Source organism: Mustela nivalis (genome assembly GCF_964662115.1).
Source record: "Mustela nivalis genome assembly, chromosome: 16".
NCBI lineage: Eukaryota > Metazoa > Chordata > Mammalia > Carnivora > Mustelidae > Mustela > Mustela nivalis.
Window position 1 is genome coordinate 48,728,814 of NC_139035.1, and position 21,829 is coordinate 48,750,642.

At 33.4% G+C, this 21,829-nt stretch overlaps 2 protein-coding genes across 4 annotated transcripts in view; one reads left to right on the forward strand and one right to left on the reverse strand.

Moving 5' to 3' along the window:
- The window catches only part of CDC73 (cell division cycle 73), a 122,382-nt gene that overhangs the window by 52,398 nt on the left and 48,155 nt on the right, over window positions 1–21,829 (reverse strand). The gene's annotated exons all lie outside the window — the stretch shown is intronic.
- On the forward strand, window positions 1,864–9,653 carry B3GALT2 (beta-1,3-galactosyltransferase 2). 2 transcript variants are annotated; one of them, XM_082704158.1, is made up of 2 exons: window positions 1,864–2,463; window positions 7,004–9,653. In XM_082704158.1, the coding sequence occupies exon 2, from the start codon at window positions 7,131–7,133 to the stop codon at window positions 8,397–8,399; it is 1,269 nt and encodes a 422-aa protein (XP_082560284.1). In that variant the 5' UTR covers window positions 1,864–2,463; window positions 7,004–7,130; the 3' UTR covers window positions 8,400–9,653. The 2 variants fall into 2 exon arrangements, with proteins under 2 accessions (XP_082560284.1, XP_082560285.1); XM_082704159.1 differs by lacking the exon at window positions 1,864–2,463 and adding an exon at window positions 6,408–6,578.

Here is a 21,829-nt window from a genome sequence, read left to right on the forward strand (position 1 = left end):
AGTGAATTAAGGTGAAAATATAAACATCCATTTGTAATTGAATGATTTCTGGATATGCTGTGCCAGTCCTACAAAAGAATTCCCACAATTTCCCCAGCAGTGTTACCTAGTAAAATGGTTAAGAACTGAGCATAAAGACTTAGATAATCTTGCTTTAATTCCCAACTGGCTTCTCTTGCCACCAGTTAGCTGATATCTGGGATAATTATTTACAACTCTATGCATTGGTTCCCTATCTTTAAAATGGGTAGTATAATAAACTATCATTATGAGGGAAAAGAGTCATTTAACTAACAACTTAGTAAGCTTAGCATCCAGTCTGATTTTGGGTACATAATAGTCACTGCTGCTAGCTGTATAGTCAAATCCTACATAAGGAATTACTGATAAATACTGATTTATTTATAGTATAAATACTGATAAATACTGATTTATCCTAAAATCCAACTCTACTTTTGTAAAATACATTATTTTTAGTAGGCACTTCAGCATTACTCTGCTACCTACATGTAATATTAAAAAAAGTAATGAGCATGAAGTATGAGAAGACATAGGGACTAAATAAAAACTGACTTTCAATTTTCTCTTCACACTTAACCAGGAAAAGCCAAAGCTCTAGACCCTGGGTTTCCCAATTATAAAACTCTTAATATTCCTTCTAACATTTCTTGGAAAGTTGCATACACTCCTTAAAAAAAGAGAAAAGAAAAGAAACGATCATAGGATTCCTCCAACTACAGAAAAATTTTATTAGCTACACTAAAAAACATGACGGCAAAAAATTTTAAAGTATTAGAAAAAGTATAAATCTGTATTTGAACTAACAGATTTAACTGGGAAACACAGGTGGGATAAAGTGTACACATCACTACAAATACACGGCTTAAGTTATAAAACCATAAATCTTTAGGAGTTAAAGTCCCTAAAGTCTCCCAGGAAAAACTGATAATTCAGGCTATTAAGGCAGGGGGCGTGGGGGGAGACAATGCCCCGGTATTCTGCAGAAAAAAAAAGGTGCCCAGGAGACTAACCATACAAAGAAATATTTCAGTGTATCTAGTGCTTACTGAAAAAATGTGCTTAGAGGCAACTTAATAAACAATCCTGAAATATTAGGAGAAGCACATATACTTAATAAAACCTTATTTTTCACCAAGAAGATCCTGTACAAGTGTGTTATATCCACTCTATCATTTTGTTGAATTCTATCATACATGTTAATTTTAAAGAAAAGGAAAAATAGAAAATAAATGCTGACATTAAAAGGTGATGAAGAATAAAAAGTTCTGCTGCTTTCAAGAACACTAGAAAGCAACATTAAGTGCAAAAAAGAAGTGAGCTATATCCCATCATGTGCCATTAAGTGACCCACTCCAGCTGATTTATAAACTCTAGAAAATTGGGTGTGGGAGTATTTAAGTTATAAATAAAAAAAGATGATCGGAGTCTTATCTAGAGACTAGTAAAACTGGAGCAATTTGAGAAAATAAACTTCAAAGGAAGGGATTGCACTGAAGGGGTTAAATTGCACCAAGTTATATATAAAAGCTTATATTGCTTAGGTCCTATAAAATCATGTGAGAAACATGAAAACCAACATCTAACACTAAAACATTTAGAAAGCCTGTGCTTAAGCATTAAAAAAAAAAGGAAAAAATAAAATTATAACCATTTAATAATCATCCCATTTTCATATGAGGCACTCATCACTACACTTAACACAGAATATATATAATTTATCAGACAGAAGCAAAATCTCTAAGCTTCTCCCTACCTAGGTTTTTAGTCAAAATGAATGCAAACAATCACGTGGGATTCAGCCAAGCAGTGACGTTAAATTCTGCTCTGTCAGAGAGAGCATCTGTCAAGCCCACATTTAAACTGCTGCCTGCCTGTGCAGCAGCTGAGGAACCGTGGATTTCATATTACAGACTAAAACCTCAGAACTGCTCAAAATCCTTCCTGCAGCTGCCAGGCAACAGCGAAAGAGAGTTAAATCCTATTCTATTCCAATACAATCGAAGCACTACATTCTAGCTCTGGCTGCTTTACATTGCAGCTCAGTGTTATTACTAGAAATATGGATACTGAGAAGAGAATACAGCACTGCATTGTCCGGCCAAGAAAACAGCAGATGTAAAAAGCTTCAATGCATCAACTGTCGGCAAGAGTCAACAGTGCTCCGAATACAGCGGACAACTAGAGCTCTTTTGTTTAAAGAACGAGAAAGAAAATGAAAGAAAGGAAAAATCTCAGATGATTAGGACCCATATGAACAAGGAGGGTAACTCGAAGACAAGCAGACAGATGGACACTTTGGATACTGTGAAAAGCAATCGCAGGAGGCAGACTATTGGGGGATGTGCGCATGTTCGATAGCATCTTTTTTGCTGAAGTGATGGCGTGCCAAAAGTATTTTCAGTGGGCATAATCCTCTCCACATAAATGGCCTGACCAAGGAAGGTATGTCGATATCTTGTGTGTAATATTCATTTAAATGTATGTTACCTTTTCATAGCTGGGGAGGCACTAATATCTGATAAACAAGTTCCTCCAGTTCACCGTCCTTGAAACTATGAAAGGGTTTCTAGATATATGATTTTAAAATCTGTCATTGTGAAAGCTGTCATTGCTTTACTCAAGTAAATATGTAGTTTGAACTAATTTTGGATTATGAATGTACAAAAGAGAGAAAAGGATAAGAATGTATAAAAGAGAGAAAAGGCAAATAGTAGTAACAAGATGTTAAAGGATTCTCGGAGAAATTAAACTTAAAAAGAAAAAAAACTTAAAAAGAAAAAAAACTGTAGCCCTCTAAAGAAAACACAGCAAGCCTCTATCAAATTAGGTCAAAATGAATTCTTATCTAGTAAATTAAAGTGATCTCTTAAAAGCAGCTATCAAAAGAGACAATGCAGTGAAATTATATTAAAGAGTATCAAAGATGGTCTTAATATTAAGAGCTTTTTTCAAAGTCCTTTTAAAAACACGTTATTAATATATAACACCTTTTACTAACAAAAATCTTCCCTCCGAGATTCATCTCCCCAAATAAAGATAACAAACAATCTAAGAGAGTATCAACAAATACTATTATAGAGCTATAAGAATACTAAAAGGAAAGCATTTGCATAGGATCACATAAGGCAGTGTGAATTTTATGCACAGCACACCACCACAGTAGATTTGCATGTTATTACAGTGTCCATGAATGCAACTTTAAACAAAGAAATATCAATAGTTGGTAAAAATTCCACTTGAAAAAGTGACCTTTCATTTTAAGCAACTGACAGATTCTAAATAATCAAATGTAAGATTATTCTTGATAATTTTTAAAGTGAAATTCAAAAGAGAATATGAAAATAATGATATAAAAATATTCATGAACAGCAATAAAAGGACAAAAATTAAATCTAAACGTACCTACTGTGCTTCAAGGCTATATTAACATGTACTAACGAACTACCATCAATGGTATGTGTGTGCTGGGCAGAAATAAATTTAATAAACTAAACAACAATCACAGAATAGCAACTCATGGCTCAGGAACTCAAATTCAAAAATTTTGTACAGCTCTATCACAGATCCTGATATTGTTCAACCTCACAACACAACTCAATAAGCTATTAAATAATAATCACAAAAGGCAAACATTGTAAAAGACATATAAGCATACATTCTAAAATTAAAATTATACAAGTTTATCAGGCCCTATTACTATCACATCTCACTGCCATACCATGAATTTTTATTCCACTATAGAATGAAATCAGATGGTATTAAGTAAAAAAATATATAGTTCTGAAAAATCTCAAGTCTCTTTTAGAGCCTTTTCTCTCAATGTTAACAGCACCAATTAAACATTTTTATAAGCTAGATATCTCAAAAGCACAGAATTTTTTTTTATTCAGGCACGAACAAAATCTAGGACTGTGCCAACACAAAATAACAACACTTTTAAAAGCCAAATGATAAAAAACTGTGTGTGTATGTGTGTGTGTGTGAGAGAGAGAGAGAGAGACAGAGAGAAACAGAGAGACAGAGAGAAAATGAGTATGTGAGAAGTAACTGAACATTTCAGTTAACAATCTCTCCACGAACTTCAATTCATAAGATGTAAATACACATTAATAACTTGAAAAAAATCATCAAAAAAACCCTAAGCTAAATCAAACATAATTCTATGCTGAAAATGCAGAAGTGCAAATTATTTAGACTCCTACAATATTTTAACTTTTCTTTCATGTTCCCACTTTTTAAGAATTAAAACACAACAGGCAGTAACTGGATAATAATTTTAACTCTTAATAAGAGGAAGAACAGTTACTTTAATTTTACTTTCTTTTTAACAGAAAAATTATGAATACCTGAGAAACTTTTAATAAAGAAATGTTTAAAGCTAGACACATGCACTTCATTTATCAATGGGAGATTACCAACTGAGCAAATATGAATTTAAAGCCTGGTGAGCTTAATATTTACAAACATACAAATATAATAAATTTAAATTAAGATGCATCTCCATCACCTATTGCTACAAAATCATACAGGACCATAAACTATATATTTATGCTAGATCACAATATATAATAATATACTGTTTTCTATAACATAGAAATACTAGAGATATCATTTCAGGTATACTTCTTTCAAAAAATATTAGAATTTATTATTATGATATTTGCCTTCATTCATTTCTTCAGTCATTTATTCAGAAGTCTGACCTTATATTTACTGCTTCTTAAATCATCGAATTTACACTTTTAAAAGACATAAATGATGGGACTTCAACCAGATACCAAGCATATAGCAACAAAAAAGGTGACACATTAACTTAGTTTGGGAATATTTGAAATAGATTACCAAATAAATTTTAAAAAACTTTTCCTTTAAATTTATATACATAACCCTTATATCTAGTGGCTTCTTTATGGAGTAAAAGAAGAATCATTACTACTTATCAAATATTTCATGTGAAAATAAAAGCTTAGAAAGAGTTTTCTGCACTAAATAGAATGGCCAACTATTTGCAAGTACTGGAAGGAAAAAAAACCTGAATGTCTAAATCAGAACACTCACTTATTTTCAGGTTAGTTCACAGCAGAACTATGTTTGGCTGGTACAGTAAAGATCCTTGGTCTTTATTATAGTAATGTGAAATTAAAATTCATGTAAATTAACTCTAATAAATAGCAAACTAGGTTCTATGTTTTTAAAACACCAAACTTTAAAAAAAAAGAGTTTGTATCATAGACAATGACTGAACAATATTTTACATTTGAGAACCATAACTTCTAAAAGTACTACATAATTTCAGATACTAGAAATTATCAAAAGCTGGCGCCCTTTACTATTATACTTTGGAAATTTGCTCCAATTCCCACCTACTTGCTCCTCCTAGTGGCTGCTGCTAGAATAGTACTTTCATTCATACATGTCTAACCCTTTCAATCAGTATTTTTCAAATACTTCATACTATTACGTGAATTTTCCTGTAATTATTCAGTTATATGAGGACGTCCATGTAAATGCCATTTCCCCAAGATAATTAAGCTTCATGTCAAGGTTAAGCAAATTTGGCATTAAGCTTGAATCTCTTAATAACCATAGGCCACACAAACAGATATACAGGCACAGAATTTTAAATAAAAGTTACTACATTAAATTTAACTGACTAGTTTTCTTTTGTGTAAGAAATAATTTTCATCAAAAAAATTGAAAAAATTAAAATTAGTTATCAGCCCCCTTCTCAACAAGTTTTTTTTCCCTCTTTAAACAGAAATCAAGCTACAGCTCCTTTTACCCACCTCTACCCTCGTATCTTGATCCAGAAAAACTAAAAGCCAAAAAACATGAACAAATTTGTGCTATGTACTGAAAAATCTTGTTCAAAGATAACACCACCAGTTTTAAATAGGTAGCATCATGAACCTCCTATACTGACATCTCAGAATCTTTTTTAAAATCTAGGGTTTTAAGTATCATGCTACCAGAAGTCCTAAAAATGTACAAATTCTCTGCACACAAATGTAGAACACAGCAAAATTCAAGAATCTTCTAAAATGCACTTTGTAAAATTTCAGATTTTAAACTGCTGGCTATGATAGTACCTAGTGCCTATATTTTGTAAGAAATCTGAAAGGACTGTTCAAAGTAGTTCTTTGTTTAATTCTAACATGAAGACTCAACTGAGATATGTGATAGTGTTCTGCCAAGGCCAAAGATAATTAAAGGATAATTGCTATATTTTAAAAATTAATCTCAAGTCTAAGAAAGGACAATGATCTGAATACCTCATCTTTGAAGTGGAAGGTTAAAATCAGAAAGTATTTGAAAATGTTCATCATTTATTACTGTCTTAAAATCCTCTACTGAAGTTACTGGACCCTGAAAATTAATTTTGACAGGTGCATCTTCTCACTGACTTTCTCAACACAGTAGGGGCCAGTGGAAACATGCCAAGCAGTGTACTGTGACTAACGGAACTCTGCCATAATCAACCTTGCACCGTCTGTCCCACAACTGATACATGACCATTTTACAAAAAAGGCCACTGACTGTGCACCATACCACCAATGGTATGTCAAATCAATTTTAATTAATGCCAATAAATTTTCCATCTGCTCTCAGGCCTTCTAACATGGCCTCTCTCAGGAATCTAGTAACATCCTTCTCTTCTACTGGCATACAACTTTATTTTTTTTTTTTTCCGACATACAATTTTTAAATCTTTAACTCAGGTCAAAAGTACAAATGACAGAGTTACTCAGACAATGAAATAACTGAAGAAAATTAATCCATCACTTCTCTCTTTGAAGTGCTTATCCTGTCCTCAGTGATGTTACCAAGGGTAAGCAAATTATACACTTCATTCCTGGGTTATCGTATTTTCACAACTTACAAAATTACTATTTGCCCTAATACTATTAACACCTGAAGTCTCTTTTCAGGCAGTTCTGTAAATATTTAGCATTTTGTAAATTTTTATGTTTCATCTTTACAGAATGACTACATGGGAGACAACGTGGCTGAATTTAAAAATGATTACCAAAGAATAGTACTGATTCAGGAGAAGGAAACATTTTCTGCCACCAGTAGTATCTCATATCCCATTACTGGATATTTGCAACATGCTTCAGTGGAGGAGAAGACACTGCTGCTTTGCAAAGATGAGCTGGAATGCCAAGAGGTCTCTGTTCCGTACCCATCTTATTGGTGTACTTTCTCTAGTGTTCCTTTTTGCTGTGTTTTTATTTTTCAATCATCATGACTGGCTGCCAGGCAGAGCTGGATTTAAAGAAAACCCTGTGACATATACTTTCCGAGGATTTCGTTCTACAAAAAGTGAGACAAACCACAGCTCTCTCCGGAACATTTGGAAAGAAACAGTCCCTCACACTCTGAGGCCTCAAACAGCAACTAACTCCAATAACACAGACCTGTCACCACAAGGAGTTACAGGGCTGGAGAATACACTTAGTGCCAATGGAAGTATTTACAATGAAAAAGGTATTGGACATCCAAATTCTTACCATTTCAAATATATTATCAATGAACCTGAAAAATGCCAGGAGAAAACCCCTTTTTTAATACTGCTAATAGCTGCAGAACCTGGACAAATAGAAGCTAGAAGAGCTATTCGGCAAACGTGGGGCAATGAAAGTCTAGCACCTGGTATCCAAATCACACGAATTTTTTTGTTGGGCGTAAGTATTAAGTTAAATGGCTACCTTCAACGTGCACTACTGGAAGAAAGCAGACAATATCATGATATAATTCAACAGGAATATTTAGATACATACTACAATTTGACAATTAAAACACTTATGGGCATGAATTGGGTTGCAACCTACTGTCCACATATTCCATACGTTATGAAAACTGACAGTGACATGTTTGTCAACACTGAATATTTAATACATAAGTTATTGAAGCCAGACCTGCCTCCCAGACATAACTATTTTACTGGTTACCTAATGAGAGGATATGCACCCAATCGGAACAAAGATAGCAAGTGGTACATGCCACCAGACCTCTACCCAAGTGAACGCTACCCTGTCTTTTGTTCTGGGACTGGTTATGTTTTTTCTGGAGATCTGGCAGAGAAGATATTTAAAGTTTCTTTAAGTATCCGTCGTTTGCACTTAGAAGATGTTTATGTAGGGATCTGTCTTGCCAAGTTGAGAATTGATCCTGTGCCCCCTCCCAATGAGTTTGTGTTCAATCACTGGCGAGTTTCTTATTCAAGCTGTAAATACAGCCACCTAATTACCTCTCATCAGTTCCAGCCTAGTGAACTGATAAAATACTGGAACCACTTACAACAAAATAAGCACAACGCTTGTGCCAACGCAGCAAAAGAAAAGGCAGGCAGGTATCGCCACCGTAAATTACACTAGAGAAGACAATTTTTTTTTTTCAAATGTGCAATCTGTAAAATATTGCTAAAAGCATGTATAGTTAAAACTGATTACATCCATAGGACAAGTTTTAGTTAAAGCTCATCACATAAAGGAATTCAAAAATTATTTTTTTAATTTCTGAAGGTAATTCTTAAAAATACAACATTATATAACAGAAAGGTATCCCAAAAGAATCTATTAAAAAAAACTGTATAAAGGGATTCTGTGTATTAACATGCAATAACAAGCATGCATACATCAATGGTTCGAGGCTTATGTTAAGGGCCAGTAAGATGTATTTGCATATATTTTTCACACAAATTTTAATTTAAGAAATGGAGATAGTCAAAAGACCCTTCATTTTAGAATTAGTTTTTCATTTTAACATATAATTAAATGTAAATAAAACATTACTGTCAATCTTAAGGAAACTTCGTAATTGTGCAAAGGACAAATTTTCTGACCTGACTATTCGAGGGTTATAAAACTATATTCTACGCAATAAGATTTAGTTGCATTAGTCCATAAAACACATTTATGAAATTCAGATGTTTCGTCAATGCAATTCTCATCTAAGTATTTACCTTTTTAAAACAACTGACACATTCATTTTCTTTTATTAGTACATATATCGGGGGAAATTATTTTGACATGATGTGATAAAATGTGAAAAATCAATGTGTCTCAGGCTCAAGTTTTTATAAGAAAAAAAAAAAGGTAAATGTTTCAAAATAGTTTGTTTCCTGGTTGGAGTTAAGGGCCAAGCTAGCACTTCAATGAGTTGTTGTATTAGATCAGTTACTGCACTCTTAAGGAGTACTACCACTTAACTTCAAGGATATCTGTAAAAATATATCATGTTCCTCTAACGGAAGCAAAAGTAATTACAGGCAAAAAGAGAATGTACTGTTGAAAAAAGATACAGGTAGAGTGCAGCAGCAGTTTCATTCGATACATTTTTAAGATGCATGTCTGCCAAACTGCAACATATGGGAAGTTTATTTCCTGACAGCAGGTGTACACATGCCAATACTTAATCATTTTATGGCACCTACTTCTTTCTCAGAGTGCCAAGTTTACAAACCTGCAGTTTTTAATTTGGTAGATGACAATGATTCTGCGTCACCAATTTCAAACCTTTTTTTGGAGGGATGGGGAAAAACTACAAATGTTTAATGAACACTTGATGCTAGGATGACAATGTATACGATGCACTTTTCCCAAGTTTTTAATAAAAAAAAAAAAGGTAAATGAAGAATTCTTTACTGAGTGTTACAGTACAAATAATTTTGTTTGGCTCCATTACAAATTTTAAAACGAAGAAATAGTAACCTACTAAGTTTAAAAGTGTTTTTATTTCATAAAAGTACATAAAACTTAATCTAATGAAGATATTACTCATCCTAATTCCAATGACAACCATTTTTATCCTTGATTCTATTTTAAAGCGATATTGTACCTAAACAGAATTTTTATAATTGTTAAAGTTCGGACCCACATAAACTATTTAAGTACTTACCATTTAATATTGTTGAATTCTATTTATACTGAATTTATCTCCATTTTCAATTTAGTAATCTAAGTATTCTATTCTGCATAGAATAATTTTGAAAGCTAAGCTATATAATACCCCCAGCTCTTGTTTAAGTTCATTTTTCACTTAATTTATAAGTGAATCTATAAGATTATAAAAAGACTAAAATTACTAAATGCCGAAGTTACTAAATAAAAGTCACACTTAAGAGGGTAGTTCCAAATCAAATAAGTAAATCTGATGAGAGACAAAAACAACTCTTCCTTCAATGTAGAGTAATTCATTTCTATTTCAGAAGTTAGAAAAAGGGGGGGAAGTATATGTGTATGCATGTATGCATACGCACCCAGAAACAGAACCCAAGCACTTCTTGCCTAAATTATGATTACAGACTAGGATCTTTAAAAGATAGCATATTCCTTCTGGAAAAATTCAAGTTTAAAAAGATGACTTATGAAAAACAGAATTCTTAACAAATAACTAAATTTCTCCCAACTCAGACATCAGTTCCAAATCATTTTAATATCCCCGAGAATACGATCTTAAGAACTGACAGTAAGCTAGTAACACTCTGTTCTCAAAGAACACTGGATCAAAAAATATAGTTTCCTGATACTGCTGAAAATCTTTATTTTAAAATAAATATTCTATAATTTATTTTTGTCCCTCCACTCTCAATATGCAAGATTAATTCTTCAGAAAATATGAATTTTTACATTATAATATCAACATCTTACGAAGTATTAACTGTGTGTTATTCATGCCCAGTACTATATAATTTTTTTATTATCCATGAAATTATAATTTAAAATTATGTTTGCATTGCATTTGGTCAAAGAAAAAACTCAGGAACAACTATGTAATCTTTATGAACAAAGTGATAAAAATACCAAAACTTTCAATAGTTATACTAGCTTGTTTTGATCAAGATTATAGGTGATGAAATTCTAATTTAAGCAAATAATTTAAATTTCTCACCTCTTAGTATGCAGCAGAATCATATAATCTCAACTGGAATCTTACTGACATCTATTAACCAAAAACCCCTATAAAAATAATAACAACAATGGCAGCAGGAAACTATTTACTGATAAATTTTATGCCTGGTTCTGTGTTAAACCACTTTACATACATGATCTTATAGAATCCTTACAAATAACACTAAAAGATGGGAAAGGAAGACTCATTCAAGAAGTTAAATAGCTAAGATCACACAGCTAGTAAAAAGGAGCAGAGTTCCACCTTTAAGACCATGTTCTCAACCACTATGTTATTCTGCTGTATATTGCACATATGACACCTGTTATAAAGTCTAAAGAGCTAAGCAAAAACAGCCTGTCCTCTATTCTTCTATTCACTGATTAATCTTCATCTTTTGCCAAGGAACTTCAAAACCATTTTCTTACACTGGAGGAGCACCTGATGTTAGGTGCAAATAAAGTGAAGGGTAAAGAGAGAAAATCTGTTCCCTTTGTTATTTTCTTTTCCATTTCAATTATTTGTATCTGTTGGGCAAAACCTTAGAAAACTCTAAGCATTACAGTTTATCTCTTGCTTCTTCGGACACTGAGATCATTGTATTCACATCTGTAAACAACAGGCAATGTTGCAGTTAGAAATTATAAAAAGATGGCTATCTGCAGCACAACTGGATCACTTCTAACAAACGAAAGTGACACTGTATTTACTCACTCTACTGGTTAGTTCCCCACTGTTTTGGGATGAGGTGGTAAAAACCTTTTACCTAGCTGATTTTAAGTTTTGGGTTTGTTTGTCTTTCCATTTTCTACTGCTCAACTACAAAATTTAACTATTAAATTAGCATATGTTTAAAAAGATAAAAAGAATATTGCTACTTAGCATACATTTTTAATATACCTCAAAAAAATCAATTTATCACTTAAACATTATTCTCAGAAGATAGGTAATGCACACAAATACTAAAGCAAAGTGACATTTTGAGTTTTAGGAAGAAACCTGTCCTGCAATTCATCAATACACAAAAACAAACCCTCCTCTAAGCATGACATGACTATAAATCTTCCTACTTTCAAGATACAATATATCAGAAGAAGGAAAAAAAAACAAATACAAAAACAAAACAGTTCTGTACCTATAGGAATTGTTTTCTCTCACTTTACCAGAGCAAATGTCTGAGCTAAAGAACAATTGGAGCTAAAGCAATTGCCTCAGTCTGTTTATTAATGTAATTATTTCAAATTCCAGCTGAATTCTAAGATCTAAATGTGAATATCTCACTTTCATCCTGAAAAAACAGGTTAAGAGCTTTATAAAAAAATACTAAACAACAGAAAACTAATGTTATATGCAAAATCTTGAATTCATGCTTTTGAGTTTTTAAAAAAATATGAATTTATACAAAAGAATAAAACTAATTAAAGGTATCTGTCATAACTAAAATGCTACTAAAAACATATTAGAATGTACTTAACAGAATTAACATGAGATTCTGATGAATCAAGACAGTGTGTGTTTTCTAACACACTCAAGGTTTAAAACAAGTTAATGAAAACACACTATAAACATAGTAAGTTTATTTAAAGGAATTTAATAAAACTGTTTCCACTTATGAGTTAAAAAATAAATACTACCAAGAAAATTAAAACTAGAAGAAATTACTGTAAGCCATAGCCAAAATCTACTTACTTTCAGGCAAAATTAAGAACAGAAATAAAAATGTTCAATGAATCCATGACTAGACATTGTTTTATGGTTCAATAATAGTCCTCAGGTATCTCAGTAATAATTAGTAAAACCAGGAAAACAGTGTTCTAGAGTCTTGCTTCACTTTAATAAACTGCACTTTCATGTTTTATATGAAAAGATTCCAAGACAAAGTTCATCTAAAAAGAGGGCCAATGTTTTTGTTGTTTTCATTGAGAATTCACCTCAGTGATTCTTAAACTGAACTATAACTACAGAAAATAGAAAAATACATATATCTGCTCAATAGATCAACTCAAAGAATAAAAGGAATGTAGATAATCAGTCAAAAGCAAGATTAAAACAGTAATCTGAGAGTTTTACACATAATACATATATAATATATACATAATACAATACAAATGGTAAAAAAATAACTCACAAAGGCAACAATTAAAAAATAAAGAATGATCACAAGTAATGAATTTTATGAAACATATCAGACTTTTACCGAGAGGTATAAAAATTCTGACAATTTAAGAACAGACCATTTTCTTTTTACTTTTAATAAAAATGGCTATTCTTCCCCAATTAACAGTTTTCTTCAGCTACATTTTCTAAATATTCTAGGAGAAAAACTGTTGTAATATAAAGGGTCAGTATAAGCCCAATCAAATCTTAATGAATATTTTTTGAAGATTTTAGTGTGTGGATGGAAATCAAGATATGAACATAAAGTTAATATGGAAAAAAGGTATCAGTAGCTAAGAAAATATTCAAAATAATCATAAAGAATTTACTATAAAGCAATAATGATTTTGGTTTATACTAACATAATAATTAGGTAGTTAAATAAGAAAAAATAATGAGGGGCGCCTGGGTTGCTCAGTAGGTTAAGCCTCTGCCTTCGAATCAGGTCATGATCTCAGGGATCTGGGATTGAGCCCCAAATGGGATTCTCTGCTTGGTGGGGAGCCCGCTTCCCCCTCTCCCTCTTCCTGCCTGTCTACTTATGATCTCTCTGTCAAGTAAATAAATAAAATCTTTTTTTAAAAAAAGGAAGAAAAGAAAAAAATAATGAGACCTGAAAGAGATTCTAACATTTAGTAACCTGACATGATGAGCATGATAGAATTTATTATTCCCCTACTGTTAAATAGAAACTGGTTGATGTCAGGACTTAATGCTTAAGATTCAGGTCAAGTCCTATACTATTACAAAAACAAATTTCAGGTGCAGCAAAGTACTATATATACTCTACTAATACTTATCAAACTTACCACATGCCAGATATTGTTAAGCATTTTAATGAGGGATTATGGGGACAATTTTATTGATCAAAGACTAAAAAAGAAATCAAACACAGAGAAAGAAATCAAGGCAGAAAAAGATAAATAATACTAACCTCTACATAAAATTAGCTTTTGCCATAAACAAAATTAAAAGACAAAGGCAATCTGTAAATTGAGGAAATATTTACAATAACTGATGGTAGGACATGTGTCCTAATATAAAAAGAACTCTTACAAGTAAGAAAATAGTTTTGATATACAAAGAACTCTTACAAGTAAGAAAATATCAATATTCCAAAATATTTCAGACCATAAACCATAAATAAATCACAAACAACAAACAACAAAGAAATCATCCATTAAGTAAAACACATTCGGACTCATCAGTAGTCATATAAACACACTTAGAAACTAGGTCCCATCTTTATTAAACTGGAAGATATTTTTTAAAATAATAGTTTATGCAGGTAGTAAAAATGAGAAAATGCCCCACAGAGGCAGTATAAATTAGTACAGACTTTCTGAAAAGCAACTTAAAAATTTTTAACCAGGGAGTGCCTGGGTGGATCAGCAGGTTAAGTGTCTGCTTTTGGATCAGGTCATAATCCCAGCGTCCTGGGATCGAGCCCCTACATCAGGGTGGGAGTGGGGGGTGGGGGTTCATGCTCAACAGGGAGTTGGCTTCTCCCACTGCTCCTACCCCCGTCCATGCTCTCTATCAAATAACTAAATAAAATCATTAAAAAAAAAATTTTAACCCCCCCAAAACAAACAAACAAACAAACAAACAAACAAAACTCAGACCTTTTGAGCCATTAGTCCAAATCTATTATAAGGCTAAACTGATCATGGAAAAAAACTTTAAATTTTCAAAATAGATGTTAAACGAACTGTGCTAGCTATATAATGGAATATTATAGTCATTCAAAACCTGAATTCAGAGACTAACAACAGAAAAACAATCACATGCTTTATGAAGCAAAAACAAAACAGAACAATATATATGGTTCATATTCCACAAAAATACACATTTTCCCCCAGCCAAAAGAAAACCCCAGAAAATGTTAAAAAATAAATGTCATTTCTGGAAAATGGAAAAATGGGTATTTTCTTCTTCTATATTTCTGTATTTTTTAATCTTTCCAGGTTTAAAATGAATGAAAAAGTCATTAAGAAGCTAATGAGCATAGTATCAAAGTTTGTATTTTATCTTGCATTATTAGCACATTTTCACTGAAGTTAACTCTAATAAATTTTAAACATTTTTAAAGAACTTTTTAGAAGTAGAGATGACAATCAAAATTTTAATAAAATGACCAGACTAGAAGATCTCTGAGATACTTTTTTCAATTATTCAAACATTTTTTGAGAGTTTACAATCTGAGACACTATGACAATAACCTGTAAGATATGGTCTAAATTTAATAAATGATGTTTGGTTACTTAACCAGTTATAATAAAAAAGAATCACATCTGTTCTTCAATCATATATTAGAACAATTTCCAACCGGATCAAAGATCTAAATATCAATAAAGACACCAGTTCTATGGGGGGCAACTGAATACCTTTGTAATTTGGGAGAAGTCTTAACTTCCCTAAATACGACAAAACCCAGAAGCAATAAGAGATTTATAAATACGATTACAAAAGATTCTGAAAGAAACTCTTGCATGACAATAAAAACATCAGCAAAATGGGAAGACAACTGACAAGCAGAGTAAAGATAGTTGCAACCTATAAAAACTTATTATCCTCAATATACTGAAAAGATAAAGAGATCGAAAAGAAGGTGGAAAAGACCAACATTCTGATAGAAAAATGGGGGAAAATATTAGTTAACAGAGAAAGAAATGATATGCCCCTTAATCACCCTTAATCGTCACCATATTATTGGGAATGCATACAAAAACCACTTATTAGGAATGCACCAAAAAACCGCTAAGAAATCATTACTCACCTATCAAATTAACAAGTTAAGCCTGACATTATATTCTGTTGATAGACCTGTAGGGCAATAGACCCATTCATACATACCAGTGGAAACATAAATGGTACAACTTCTAATGGTGGGGGATTGAGAGTAGAATTTGATTAACATTCTGCAAAAGTACAAAACCATTTACCCCTCACTTACTGAGATTCTATACATCTAGGAATTTCTTCCCAAAACACAGTGATAACAATATGAGATAAAGGAAGCATGAAACTAATTACTGAGGCATTATTTGTAATAGCAGAGGACAGAAAACAACCTAAATGTCCATCCATATGGACCTGGTTAAATAAACCAAGGTACACTACAACATATTGGGACTATGTATCTCTAGTGGAATAGAGTCTATTAAGGAAAAAAAATTGCATCCAAATACTTTATAGTAAACAGTAAGATTAGTATTGTTACTCTGAAATTTTTACTGAAATACCAGATAGAGCAAACAAACTATGCTAAAGTGTTTAGGAAATGCTATGAACTGAACTATTTAAGAAAATTTCTTCTTTCTACAGATTATCCAGATATATCCATGTTTATGCACATCTCCACTAGAACAGGTGTGGAAAAGCAAGTTTATTAAAAAAGAATAAAGGTTATTTATTCTCAAGGATATCACCATAAGAAAGATAAAAGTAAATAATGAATACAGGTTGGATTTACACACAGACACACACACACAAACATACATTTGGTAGGTAGAGAAAGGGAAAAAGCATGAGTGAGAGAATCATGGGGAACTCTGAGCATTAGAAAAGAAAAAAAACATCAGACTCAGATCTGGATAGCCATTAAGCCTCAAGAAGGGGAAAACAGAGAACCATCATTAGAAGTACCAAATTTACAAAAGCTCTGGTTTAAAATGTATGTAAAAGCACAGAGTATAGACTGAAGAGGAGCTGCTTTTTTAAGCATTAAAAAGAAAAAGGTTATAACTGAGAGTATCAGATTTGAGTTACTACTGTGTATAGTTATTCTTAAACTCTACTCCTACAGAAAACTCGAGTTCCATCCATTGAAAATGCTATACTCCTAAAAAAGAATCATGATTTTTTAAAAATTCCAGAAAATTCCCAGGAGTGAAAGACTTCCTGTGGAAATCTTCCACCCCCAATTTAGAAAGTTCTAGAAGACTTTCAGTCAAGGTAGCCTGCCTTGCACTGGTCAAGCTAAGATATCAAAGACCCTCTCTTCTAGTAATTTGAATCTGAGAGAAAATAACATACACCCACATACAGAGAAAATGTAGCTAACTCACTTAAACTTCAGTACCGTGAAGAAATTCTCCATTAATTCTTATTATCCAGATCCCTAAAGCTGCTATGGTTCCTATTTCTTCTACCAACCTATTTCTTCTACCAACTGGTTCTCTGATTTTATGAGCTTACCCATAATTTCCAATACTTTTTTCTTTGCTATAGTTAAGACTCCACTTTTGCTTGTAACCAAAGAATTGTAACTGAGAGAAATGCTACCACCAGCAAATTTTGAAGTAATAAAATAGCTCCTGTGATGATTCCATAATGCTCCATAAGACCATGCCCTCTATGTATTCTGCCATCTGAACAAATCAGGAATGCAAAGGTGTACAAGAACAACTTCTCTGTTAAAGAAAGCAAGCTGAGGAGCACGTGGGGAGCTCGGTCAGTTAACAGTTAAGTGTCCGACCCCTGGTTTCAGCTCAGGTCATGATCTCAGGGTCCTGGGACTGAGCCCCATATAGGGCTCTGCTCTCAGTGGTGAATCCGCTTGAGAATTCTCAACACCTCTACCTCTGCCCATCCCCCCCTCTCTAAAAAATCCAACTGAGACTATATTGCTATAAATACCTTATTACTGAGGAGAGGTCAGGGAAACAGGGTTTGGTACTTGGTTTCCTAAAGTCATACCACCATGAAGGAGAGCCAACACTTCTGGAAAGTAACCACAAAAACTGAATGCCTGAGCCTGATAAACTGTAAAACGTTGTCTGAGCTTAGAAACTAATGAACAGGGAGGACAAGCCTACACCGTTTCACATTTGCTATTTAAAGTTGTACTTCTTAAAAAAACCTGTCTCCTGACAAGGTAAAAAGCAAACAAAAGCAAAAAATAAACTAAAAACAGCTACAACCTTCTTCCTGGTAGGTTTATTCAGGAGAAGAGAATAAATGACTCCTCTACTCTGAAGAGAGAAAACTAATAGCTGAGAAAAATTAAGATAATTTTTACAAAAATAAAATGAATCTTTAAATCAAACTTCATAAGCACTAACCCCAAATTTAAACTATTTATATGGTCTGAGTGTCTATATAGGTACACCTACTGTTAATTTACAGTATGTTTAAATTGAAGTTATCTTCTCTCATCTTTAAATTTAATACCTTTTTCATCATTTCATGTTCCAGCTAGTGGCCCTCCCCAGTCAGTGGCCACATGAGAATACCAAGAGTCACCGATGCCTTCTCTTGTTATCACCATACAAATCTATCCCTAAAACTTGGATTCCTAATGGACCCCACCCCTTTTCATCTTACTCCTCTAGTACTTCAAATAAGTAGCTCTCACTTGACCTTGCAATACCTTCACAATTGGGTTTCCTCATATTCATGCAATATTTCCCATTCTACAGCCAGAATATTACTTTAAAAACAAAAAGCTATTCACATCATTCCAGTGCTTCAAAGGCTTCCCAATGTTCTTAGGAAAAAGACCAGAATCCTTGAAATCCTTGGCCAGCCACAAGATCCATAAATGGGTCTCCTCCTTGCTAATAATCTCTATGACCAATCGTTTGGTCCAATCTGTGCATTCTACTTTATTCTGTAAATTACCTCCTTCTTCCTCAAGATTAATTTTAAGGCAATAAACAACAACAGCATCAAATTCTAGACTAGAAACACTGAACTGAAATCTGACTCAATGAAACAACCTCACCTTTTTGGCTTAGAGCATTTTTAAAAATTATTTTTATTTACATCTATTATTTGATTCAGGGGTACATGTAAGTGAATCATCAGGCTTACATATTTCACCGCACTTACCACAGCCCATACCCTCCCCAATGTCCATAACCCAACCACCCTATCAGCTTATAGAATTTTTATTTTATTAGAAAGGAAAACATTTTAAGGTATCAGATCAATTTTTCTCTATAGTGGTAAGATTCATTCACTGATTTCAATACAAACTGATACAAAAAGAAAGTATGAGTATCCTAGAAATAACAACTATGGTCAGTTATACAAACTTTAAATCCCTCGCAATCATCTTAGATTATACAGAATGGATTTACAAACTGCCTATCAAAACTTAATCATAAACAGAGACGCCATGGTGAAAGTGCTGATGATCAAGCTTATCAAAAGCCACATGTTTTAAAGGACTTCATATCACTGCATTTCTAACCAGGGATTATGATGCCTAAGAAGATCAAAAGTGAGGTTTAACTTTTCTCAATAATAAATTCAAAACAAATGAAACTGCTGGGCATTATTTCCCAAACAGACCAGTCTAACCATGTTATATTCTAGAATTCCAACATTAGGCTAATAAAATTCTCAAGTCCAGTCCTCTTTAGGGTTGAAAAAACATCTGTAAGTCTGTTTAATTTATTTGATAGCCTAGGCATTGACTCATAAGCTATAGATACAACAATGGACAAAAATAATCATTAAGTTGTTGAGGTAATACTCCTTTGACAGAAAAATATCCATTTAACAAATCTTCATAAAAATGAAAGGACAGGGCACCCAAGTGGCTCAGTTGGTTAAGCAACTGCCTTGGCCTCAGGTCACGATCCCGGAGTACCAGGATTGCGTCCTGCATCAGGCTCCCAAGCTCCATGAGGAATCTGCTTCTCCCTCTGACCTTCTCGTCTCTCATGCTCTCTCTCACTCTCTCTCTCTCTCAAATAAATAAATATAATCTTAAAAGAAAAAAAAAGGAAGGACAACTGTGTACCTGTCATTCAGGAAAAATGCACAATGCTTCACAAGTATATGCTAGAAAGGTTAAAAAAGGAGGAGTAGGGGTTGGGGGTGGAGGAAACAGGTAAAACCACATTAAGACACAGCACATATTAAGAAGTAAGGTTTTTAACAAGATGGGATCAGGAGGGAGACAAACCATAAGAGACTCTTAATCTCACAAAACAAACCGAGGGTTGCTGAAGGAAGGGGGTTTGAGAGAGGGTGGTTGGGTTATGGACATTGGGGAGGGTATGTGCTATGATGAGAGCTGTGAAGTGTGTAAACCTGGCGAGTCACAGACCTGTACCCCCGGGGCTAATAATACATTATATGTCAATTAAGAAAAAAAAAGAATAATTCCGTTTTTTTCATCCTAAGAGTAAAAAAAAAAAATCCATAGAAAATACAGCAATATTTAGAAAAAAGAAAAAAAGCTGAGGCTACTTCATGTCTAATGGCCTCTTTTTTTTTTTTAAGATTTTATTTATTTAATTTGACAGACAGAGATCACAAGTAGGTAGAGAGGCAGGCGCAGAGAGAGAGAGAGAGAGAGGAGGAAGCAGGCTCCCTGCTGAGCAGAGAGCCTGATGCAGGTCTCAATCCCAGGATCCTGAGATCATGACCTGAGCCGAAGGCAGAGGCTTTAACCCACTGAGCCACCAGTGGGTGCTCCTAATGGCCTCTATCTTAACCGTTTCTGAAGCACTCTGGCTACGATGTGAAGAAAATACTGAAGAGACATATATGTGACAGCAGAACAACTGTGAGACTACTGCAAAATCCTAGGAAGATATAAAAATAATTTGGAGCACAGCACGGCAATGATAAGGAGAAAAAGAATTCCAGAGATGTTAGGAAGTAAGTCAACAGGCCTGCACGATGTCTAGATATTGGGGGGGCGGGGGGAACAGGTGGCAAGGATGATGCCTAAAATTCTCACCCCGGCACAGAGGAGATAATGATGCCATGTTTACAGAGAGAAAAAAAACACTGTATGAGATCCTGACTGACCAAGGAAGACACAGTGAAGGGCTGTCAAGAAATATATAAAAGGACTGTGAAGTGGAAGTGAGGGCCAACATATTACAAAATCATTAATGACAATAATGAATTTTAAGTACTACTCTGTACACATATGAAAGAATGGAAAGTTAACTAAAAATACAATGTATAATATGAGCTTAGGAAACATTCATTAGTTTAACAAATACTTTTCAAGCAACAACTCTGCCAGATACTCTGATCTCAGAACTACACTAGACAGCAAGAAAGATGTGGTTCCTACCTTTAAATCCTCGTATTCAAAGAAAATTGTCGAGATAAACAAAACAGGATTACCAGAAAAAACCTGCAAGTCTTCCTGAGAAAGTGACCTTTGCACTAAGATCTGAATTATGAGGATCCAGTCTTATAAAGAGAAGAGGAAGAATGATTGAGAAAAACAGAACTGCAAAGACAAAGGCCAGGAGTTTTGAAAAAGTTGACAATTTTGCAGAAAAACAGAAAATAAACAATAAAACAATTGCAGCCAGGACCTTTCTTAAAATTTTTACTGTAGGGCAGGGGGTTGTGGGTCCTTAATCTGGAAGGGGCAAAAATAAAATAACAATTTTATTTTCACCAACCTCTAACAGAAATTAACATACCCTTAAACCTCAGTCCTATTAACACTGGCATGACTCTGTCACCAAAAGAAATCAGGTGATTTGATATCACATTACAACTGTTACAGACATCTTGAAATATTGTGTACACTCCTCATACTTCAAAATTCTGGCATTTATTAGATTTGTCACTAGATCTTTTTATATAATGTATTAGTAGAGAAGCCCAAATTACCATGTCATAAATTTGTATTTTTAAAGTCTCTTGATAATTTTCTTTCAATACAATTGGACATCTTTATTTTATGCATTTTATTTTATGCATTAAAATATTATTCAGGGGCACCTGAATGGCTCAGTTGGTTAAGCTTCCAACTCATGATTTCAGCTCA

Coding starts and splice junctions, on each gene's coding strand:
- B3GALT2 (XM_082704158.1), top strand. CDS start 7,131: ATGCTTCAGTGGAGGAGAAGACACTGCTGCTTTGCAAAGATGAGCTGG.